At 41.2% G+C, this 9,985-nt stretch overlaps 1 protein-coding gene across 1 annotated transcript; it reads right to left on the bottom strand.

The window, feature by feature from the left end:
• Positions 1–665: 665 nt before the first annotated feature.
• SPACA1 (sperm acrosome associated 1) lies at positions 666–9,757 on the bottom strand (the record flags this gene model as incomplete). Its single annotated transcript, XM_081998516.1, has 5 exons — positions 666–845; positions 1,355–1,461; positions 1,847–1,948; positions 5,913–5,969; positions 9,646–9,757. 5 exons carry the CDS (start codon positions 9,755–9,757, stop codon positions 678–680), a joined length of 546 nt encoding a protein of 181 aa, XP_081854642.1. The 3' UTR covers positions 666–677.
• Positions 9,758–9,985: the final 228 nt, after the last annotated feature.

Below are 9,985 nucleotides of genomic sequence, written 5' to 3'. Positions count from 1 at the left end.
CTACCATAATTTTGCATAAGACCTGAATCTACATTATTTCATTAAAAACTTTAGACTCCTATGAGCACTTTCACCCTTGCTCTGATTAGAAAAGATCAAGTTTCTGCATGGCTGTTCTTATGGTTTGAGAAAATCAGCACACTGCTAGCTTTCCTGATGAAGTCAGCAAAAATCCCATTAGCAGAGGAGGTGAGAAAGATAGTCCTGGGGAACTGCTTTATGATGTATTCTTTTTAATATTAAACTTCGCTAAATCCATTGTGTGTAAGCAAATTCCAGATGGCCATTAAAAGAAAAACTCCAAAAGGTTGTTTTCTGGCTTCAGTATTGAACTGGAAAGGAGACTTAACTGCAGAACCTGTGCTGCTGGTGCTATGAGGCTAATGAGACAAAAAGAAGTCTATGTTAACCAATCTGGGTACAGTAGAAAAATAACCAGGTAATAGGAAAACTTCCTTATTTTAGCTTGAATTTTTACAAAGGATAAAGAAAATATTCATTCCTACCACAAGGAACCTCTTCATTCTTATTCTGTCATTTTCTTTTATATGTCTCTTTTACTGGCCTGCATTTCATGACAGTCATTACCACAGCGCACAAGCTCCTGCCTATATACTACTGGTGACACGCAATCTTAAGAAGATTGAGTACTACATAAAAAACCCAAGGCCGTACCACTAGAAGACTGTAAGCGTCAATATGAGCTCACCAGTTGTTGCGTAGACCGTGTATTTTACAGAGGCAATTATATTTCCATTTTCTTGAGTTTCACACTGGAAGGTAACGGAATGGGTATCTCTGCAAACTTCCATAATAGCTGAATCATTGGGAAGAATGTGTGCTGTCTAGCCATATAAAAAAGAAAAGAAAAAAAGGAGGTTGTATTTTTTCAAATAGATCTGCAAAGACAAGTTGCGTTGTGTCATATGCACAGAAAAGTGCCTATTCTACTCCAACAGCTTTCAACCTGTCAGGACCTCTTGGTCCCTGATGGGAAAATTCCTCCCATCTCTTCAGCACCCCCTACTTGAACAACTGGTAAGGGCAACGTGGTTGTGACTTGCTGACATGTATTCACTCACCAGCCACTATGCCCAATTTTTCTGGAATAACAGTAAACATTACTCTCTAAAATTATTGTTTCCCTCACATAAACAGGAAATTGAAACTGCATAAAGGAGCGAAGCCATGTAAGTCCTTGTATTACCGACTCATCAGTGAGAAATCAGGGCTTATTTGTATTATGACGGCAAAGGAAATAATCTGCCTAGAAGTCTGTACAACTCAGATGGAGCACAGGGTAAATACATGCAGCATGCAATATTTCTGCACAAAGTGGAGTTCAATTACTCACCTTGTTTGGAATTAACATCTTCCATACGTATTTAAATCGATTTTCAGGAGGTATATAAATACAAGACATCTTCACGCAGGCAACGCCCTCAGAGATTGGTATTCCCCCTACAGGAGGAATTTTTAACAGGTATATCATCAACTTAAACATAAACATCTCTATATAGATCACAAAATTCATAATTCTTCAAACCACGAAATGTTACTTGGAAATTATCCTTTTAAATCCTTAAAATTATTTCAAATACTTTTTGCGTGGTCTAATGTCTGGAATGAAGCACATAGCAGGAAAACAGTGTTTTACAGGACTCGAAATCAAGCACACATCAGTACAGAAATGAGATCTGAAACATTACTGGATTGCTTAGCAGGGTGATTGGAGGGTGGAATGCAATCACTTCATTCCACTTCCACCACACTCACAGAGATCAAGGCTGTTTCCTTTGAATCAACTCACTTGCTCTAGATTATCGTATCACAGTGTTCCACTTACATCCACAGTCCACTGGCCCCCGGCATTCCTCCACACGGATAATACATTTTGCTTCACTCCCAGGGCATCCACTGGTTAACAGAACTTCTCGAATGCCAATCCCTTTTAAGGAAAAAAAAAAAAATATCTTTCACTCTGCATTTCTTCATTTCCTTCATATTCTGTTTTTGCTTTCTCTTTCTTTATCCTGGATGTTAATATGATGTATCTACCAAATACCAGGCAAAACAGATCTTCTCAGAGTGCCTGCTAAAACTATTTCATATTGGTATCTAAGATTTCAAGACAACATCTACTTCTGTCAGACTCTGCACCATAGGGAGCCAGATTCTTAGAATCATCATCTGCCAGAAAAAGAGTTCAAAATTAATTCAAAACTTTTTTTACAGAAAAAGAATTGGAAATGAAACTAGTATATGTTCTACAAAACAGTTAATTCATTTTAAACATAAAATCATTTACGCTCCTGACCTTTAAATGCTCAAATCAGATGGCACAGAGAATCTTGTACAGACTGCCAACTCAGTCTGCCTCCACTCTTGTGACTTTCTGTCTTCAACTCCCACCAAGGTCAACAGAAACTGAAGGCACTAAAAACCTCCTGGCACTATGATTGAGGGGTCTTAAGTTACCTAACAGTGACCAACAATAAGTGATACAAGAATACCACTAACATCCCCCAAAATGAAGCCCACAAGCAGGGAGGCTAGTGGTCAGTAACACAGGGCTCCTCGTGAGAAACAGGTGAAATCAAGTGTTGACCACCAGGACTCCACCTGCAAGTTGGAAGGTCCTCCTGAAGACAAAGAATAGGAGATAACCTATCACAAATATGTAAAGTTAATGAAAATTCCTGTACAATGTTCAAGGAAGCAAAACAAATGTTCAGTCTCACTATCAGGATTTCAATGGGGACATCCTCATTTTAACAATTGTGAACAAATTCAAAACAAGTGCTATAATTGTTTTTGCCAAACAGTGTGTACACAGTTCATTGGAATGACATCGCTTGTGGGGGAGGCAGGAATAATATGTTTAGGCCCAGAAAACACTGAAGGTTTTGCCATTTTTCCAGAAGCATTTTGTTTACTAATAGGCATGGGAAGAGAAGACTTAAACCCCACTTTGCAGTAGAGTAATAAATAGGAAATTGGTTTTAATATTGCATTCATGATGTATCTGCCTTCCTTAAATGTCCATTAAATAAACCAGTGGATTTCAGAATGTTTCAGAGATGTCGTGTAACTGGTGAAACAGTACTTCAAGTGACAGAGAGAGACAACACCACTTACTGAAAATGACACAAAATGAGGATTGTTCTCCACTCCAGAGAATGTCTCACCTCATGGATGGCAGTGAACTGACACTTTTATTAAAGGTATTCCTCTTTCTTCAGTGCCATGTAGTTTTTTTAGCTAACAAAAAAGACAGGAAACCTATGAAAACCCAAAAGGCTGGCTTGATAAAATCTGGGTGCTGGGCTAAATGTAGTCACATTCATCAGGAAAAATCTCACCATGTCTTAACTACAGGAATATTAAAATTTGGGAAGTATACCACACTCAAAGGCTTGATGAAAAAAAGCTCTTTTAATTGGATCTGCAAGTTCTTTTGGTACTCCTCTGCCTCTTCCTTTTGGACAGCATTTTCTTTCATTCCTGTTTCCTTTCCCCACCTCTTTTTAGTAGCTGCCAGTGCTGATGAAATTAATCTACTGAGATGCTCTAACAAATGAAGTCTTAACGTCAACAAGTCATATGAGTTAACCTAACAGAAAACTGGCCACAATGCAGTAAAAATAAATTACCCAAATGAAATTCTCCCTAGAGAAATGTAAATTATCAGACTGGCGGAGGGAGGGACATTAGGATGGATGATCCACAAAGAACCCAATATTTAGCAGTACAAAACCAGCAGTTATGAGAGAAATTTAGAGGTAAGAGTTGCCAAAACAATTCAACCACAAAGAGACTAAGGCAAATTTGAGGCAGGTATGACAAGTCATCATTAACATATGCTTTAATTATGCTTTAATGCCTCTGTAAGCCTGGACTATGAATAGAGGAGCAATGGATCTGAGCCACAGCATTACTGGGAAAAAAATAAACAAAACAGAGTCATTTCAGAAAGCAAGAAATATAAAGGCCTAGTGAAGTGATAGATAAATCAAGGGAATACGAAGGAATATGAAGGAGAGAAGGAACTTACAGCTTTACTGTAAGAAACAAGAAGCCACTTTCCAGCCTTTCAACAGACAAAAATGCCATGCATTGACCAGCCTGGGCTAGAAGCATGATCTGAACTCCAGATATGAAATGATGCCAGATATGAGATGATGCCTTTTTCTTTTTTGTTAGAGCTTCCCTTTCCCGATTCTCCAGTAAAACTAAGTAATTTTCAGTATTAAAGGGATTAAACATTTTGTATTGGGTCTGGCTAGGAAGGAATTTTCCCCATAGCAGCCCTTACAGTGCTGTTGTGCTTTGTACTTGTAGCTAGAAGGGTGTTGATAACACACCGATGTTTTGGCTACTGCTGAGCAGTGCTCCCACAGCATCAAGGCTGTCTCTTCACACCCCCATTGGGCCGGGGGTGGGCAAGAGGCTGGAAGGGGACACAGCTGGGACAGCTGACCCAAACTGACGAAAGGGATATTTGATTCCATACCATACCAAAAGATTCCATACCATATGACGTCATGCTCAGCAGTAAAAGCTAAGAGGAAGGAGAAGGGGAGGGTGACATTTGTTTTTAAGGCATTATTTGTATTCCAAAGCAACCACTACACATACTGGTGCCCTACTTCTCAGGAAGTGGCTGGACATCACGTGCTGATGGGAAGTAGACAATAAATTTTTTGGCTTCTTTGCTCTGCTTCTGTACATGGCCTTTGCTCTTCTTTATTAAACTGCCTTTATCTTGACCTATGAGTTTTGCATCTTATTTTCTCCCCCTGTCCCCCGGAGGAGGGGAGTGATAGAGTGGCTTGGTGGGCACCTGGCAGTCAGCCAAGGTCAACCCACCACTATATGAACTCTGAGGGATCAAAGACAAAACTGAGACAAAATTTAGTGAAATTCCCTGAAAACAAGGAACATTCAAGTCATCTGCTAGAGGGATGGGACTTAAGGAGCAGTTTCTTAGTATCCAAAAGATATGTGCATCAGAGCAAGTGAGATTATTAAAGGGCATGGGGATATATACATGGCATCAGTATACAGAATGTATAAGCTGATTTGAAATGCAGAAGAAATAGAAATATTAAAGTATGTAGAAAAAACCAAAATCTCCTAAAACCATAATGTCCTAAGATTGGAACTAGAAGGGAATCAAGGAAGTTCTATCATTGGAAATATGAAAATGTGACTGGAAAAAATGAAACGGCATACTCTAGAAAACGTCAGACTAATGGGGGCAAAAACTTGTCTCTTTTTTCTGTGATCTTATAAGAAGCTGATTTTTTTCAGAAAAAAATTAATAGCATTTCTGATTCAAGACTGCTTCCTTAGCAATATAATTACCACCTCACAGCAGTTTCTATCACCACCCTAAACACAGAGATGTCTTCTTAAGGCTCATCTCGTATTTCCTCTCTCCCTTCCTACTCCAGAATGATACCTCTCCTCTCCATTGCACAATTTAGAAATTGTATAAATGTGGAATACAGAACAGGCTACCGCAGGCAAGCAATTTTTTGGCAATATTGTATGTGGGAAGACATCTGTGAGAAGCATCAGAAGATCTTTCATCTTCGGAACATCTCACAGATGTTCACAAATAGCGAAAATTGTTACTTTGGGGAAGGCAGCTCATGTGCCAATAAACATAGGGAACTGGTTTAAAATAGGAGCTTGCAGGCTGTGAAATTAATAAAACAACAGATCTGACCTAAACTCCTAATGACAATCAGCCTGATTGTTTTTGTTAATTATAGTTATTGGCAATTGAAATCAATGAGAGGTGAACGAGGGCAAGCAAATTACAACTGCTAAATTGCTACAGTTAGCACTTTTTTTTTTCCAAAACTAAATGACAATATGTTTTATTCATCTGCTTTGCTACTTACCACATGTAACTGTGCATACTCCAAATTCTACTTCCGTGGACACACTGGCATTCAGACCTGAACACAAAGCCTAAAGTTACATCTCTAATACAATGACAGGTGTGGAAATGCCCAATTAACAGGAAACTCACTCCTTGAAATCTGTACTACTTTTTAGTTGAAATGTGAAATTTGCCAACATTTTTGCTTTCACTAACAAACCAGAAAAACAAGAAATTTATAAAAAATTTATCATAAAATCCAGTGTGAACAGCATTCATGTTTAAACCTTAAGATGATTCTGTAAAAAGGAAAAAACCCCAGTATTTTTCATATAAACCAGCCCATGATGTTAAATTAGCCTACTGAATGCTCTGGCAAGGGCAGTGTCTAGGTTCTATGCAAATTATAGGTCTTCCCTGAAAAGAGTTAAGAAAAATTTTCATTAAACAATATTCAGTTAACTCATTTCTTTGTTCCTTCTGGCTAACATACGCCTTCCCACATGATTTTTTCCCCATCACACTTCAAGGTCAGGCTTAGACAGCCAGCACAAAGATGAGTCAACCAGGTACAGTATTTTAATGAGGTACTGGGGTTTTAATCACTGTAATTGGGTTCCTTCCATTTTTTAATGGTACTCTGAGGTTGCAGAATGGGTTTCACAGAATGTACAAAAGCAAAAGGTTCTCATCTCCATCTGGGATTCAAATCTGGATTATATATTTTATACCTAATGGCATGCAATTTGAATGTTTGTTTATAAGGATATTGAGATACAGTAACTGTTCCCTAGAGAAACTTAGTGAAGCTCCTTTGGAAATTATTCATTAAATAAGAAATAGGTCTTTGTCAAGTGCAAAAAGAAAGTCACTATGACTGTTTATACAAGTCTACACTGCCAGTCCCACCTACTCAGATAATTTTTTTCTGATAACAAATACCTACCAATGTAAAGTTTGCTTTCACTGTCTCTCAGCTTTTTATATTCAAGATTATGTTTACAAAATGTTATTTCTGTGCAGCAATGCAAGTTTATGTGTCACTTCTTGCTACTAAATCTCCGAGTAACATTTACATTTTTCACACACTACCTAAAACTTCAAATTTCTCAGGAAAGGAGAACAGATCCATTTCTCTTGCAGTCAGTGATATACAAATATAAAACCTTTATTCCTCCACTGTAAAGGATTTACACTACAGCAGCACGGTGCGTTCTCCACAATGATATACTGATACTGAACTCTTTTCCTCAACATTATAAATGAGCCGTCAACATCTTATTCTTCTGTTATCTCTGTCTCTATGGTTTTGACATTTACTTCAGCATATAAGCTGTACTCGTCAGAACGGTCTTCTAATGTATGCACAACAAACCTTAAACAATAGTTTAACTATCCAGCTGAATGATAAAAAATCCAACCTTAGACAAAACATAAGAAAAAAATTATAAGACTAAGATCCTATGAAAAGAGAGACAACCTTTAAAACAGCTAGTGTATCCTCAAACTCTGTCTCTAATGAGCCTTAAAAAATAACAACTTCTTTAGAAGATGGTCCCCACCACAGACATCTCTTAGCTTCTTTTAAATTAATGGGGCAGTCATTCAACAGTCTTGTCTAACAACAACTACCGCAGCACAGCAGAGAGGGGGAGGAGAACTTAAGGATCTCGTCTACAATCTAAATACAGTCCTGCTTAAAAATACCTGTTTTCAACTTGGTACAATGTGAGTTGCGCTTGTTCACTTGTGCAGAATAAATGTAAACATGGAAAAATTAATGAGAGGGAGGGCTAAGACAGATTCAGATGATGTAAATTCTCAACTCAATAGATTTATGACAATTCCTATCAGCTTACGGTAAGCCCCAAACCTCTACCCTGAAAGTAGGCATTACTGTAATTCAACCTTGAGGTGACAAGCTGAGTGTAGCCACAGCAGGGTCTCATCATATCTGAAAGGAGAAGCTGCCACTTGCCATCCAGCCACAAACTTAAAAAAAAAAAAAAACAACAAACCAAGAAAAAGCTTTAGAAACAAGAAGAGACACAAAACTGCAGATATTACTAATAGAAGGTTGAGGGACTTTGCTAACCAGTGAAAGCACACTTCTCCTAGTTAGAGGTGAAGATATCAATCATGATATCCTTTCAGGGTGCTCCCGGCTTCAGGAGCACCATAATGCGCAACATGACTCATTTGTCAGAGAGTCATAATGATGATAGGCTATAGCTCTAAATAAAAAAGATACTGTATTTTCTAATTTCTAAGTAGTAGTACTCCAAATAAAGCTTTAAACATGTCTAGATGTTAAAAGCTGAGGGGTTCTAAATTAACAAGTTAATCAGGAATCACCAATCTGATTTCTGATTTAATGAAATTTTTAAAAAAGGCAACAAAAAGAACCTTTAAGGGAAACAAGATCAGATTAATGGATAATCCTCTGGATAACGTAACACTTTTTATATGAATGTTACGAACCTTCCATGCCAATATCACAATACAAAGTTTGGTATTGCTTCTTGCAATTGATACTTGCATTTCCTCCACACATTTTAAATGAACCAAAATTTTAAGAAAGCTTCTGGTAAGAAACTACAGATCTTTCTACTTATATAAGATGGCTGGTTCCAGTTGCATCAGGTTCAGATAAAAATATTATGTCAGCCCGATCTAAAAAGAATTATGTATACAGCTGCCATTAGCATTAATCGGAGTTATATATGTAAATCCCACACATGCTGAGATAAGAATGTGCTAAGGAACTGCATTTACATTCTTGTCAGGGGGCTGCAATTAGTACCAGCACAGCAAGGGCAGTCTGTATTCCTCTCTGCATTTGGAAGGCTTGTAAAACCTATGTAGAACAGAAATCTTTGCCATTATACACCATTTTAATTACAAGCCATATCACAGCATACATGCAGAATAATTTGATAAACACTTAAAAAGCCCACAGAAGTCCTACTAAAAATGTCAATGAAGAAGCACTCAAAGTCATGGTTGTGAACCGAAGGGGAACTCGCTCACTCTTGAGCTGGGCATCCTGTTCTCACCAAGTATGGTGCCTGTAAGAACATATGGGGTCCTGGAGGTCAAAGAGCAGAGGGGAGGGGGAGCAGCATTGCTCCATCCCCAAAGTGACACCACAAGGCCTAGTGAAGGGGATGCAGGTTTCCCAAGACGGACATCTTTTCATGGGCAACTGGCTTCGCGCTTGAGGGACACCTCAGCTGTGAACCTGTGCGGTTCCTGGCTCGATGACAGAGGGGGGTTGCACGTATTCAACTCTCCGTAGCCCACACTTTCAGCTACCGGAGTGACGAGGAGATCTGAAGCTTTCCCCACCTTCTCGGCCTCCTCCCTTCAGAAGGGCCCCTGGGATGCTGCAGGGCTGAATAAAGCACTGAATACGCTCCGACAGCTTCCCACGGCCTGCATCGGACACCGAGAGGAGGTCGGCACATCCTGGCGGTGATGAAGCCTTGCTCAGACGGCACGGGCAGCCCCGCCAGTATCTGCCCTTCCACACGAAACTTGGTCTCCCTGCACCCCGGCCGCGCACCCCTGCCTCCAGAGAAGGAAGTCGGGCGGGCAGTGGCAAGCTCCACCCCGGCGGAAGCACCCGAGGGAGCAGGCCTAAGGGGAGCCGCCGAGCTGCCGGCCGGCCGGGCTGAGGGGATGCCTGCGCCCGCACCTCCCGGGGAAGGACCTCGACGCCCCCCCCGCCCGCCCAGGGCACCCACACCGACCCTCGGCCGCCTCATCCAGGGCCTCCACCGCCTCCGGGCTGCTGCGCTGCACGGCCCCCGCCGCCGGCGGGGCCAGGAGCAGAGAGAGGAGCAGGGCTAGGCGACCCGCCATACCGCCGCGTGCCGCGCTCCGGGCCCGCCGCGCCGCCCGGCAGCGCCGGCCGCGTCACAACGGGAACGGGCCCGGGCCCGGGCCCGGCCCCCGCGGGGCGCCCGCCTGCGGGCTGCCGTGCCCGCGGTCCCGGGATGGAGCGGGCAGCCGGAGCGGGAGCGCTTCGCGGCCGCTTCGTTTGCCGTCGGCGGTGACGGGAATAGGGCGTTCGCACGCCGCAGGGCAAAC

This window comes from Phaethon aethereus, assembly GCF_964289735.1.
Source record: "Phaethon aethereus genome assembly, chromosome: 3".
Classification (NCBI taxonomy): domain Eukaryota; kingdom Metazoa; phylum Chordata; class Aves; order Phaethontiformes; family Phaethontidae; genus Phaethon; species Phaethon aethereus.
Note: the sequence above shows the minus strand (reverse complement) of the source record. Positions and strands in the feature narration are given on the sequence as shown.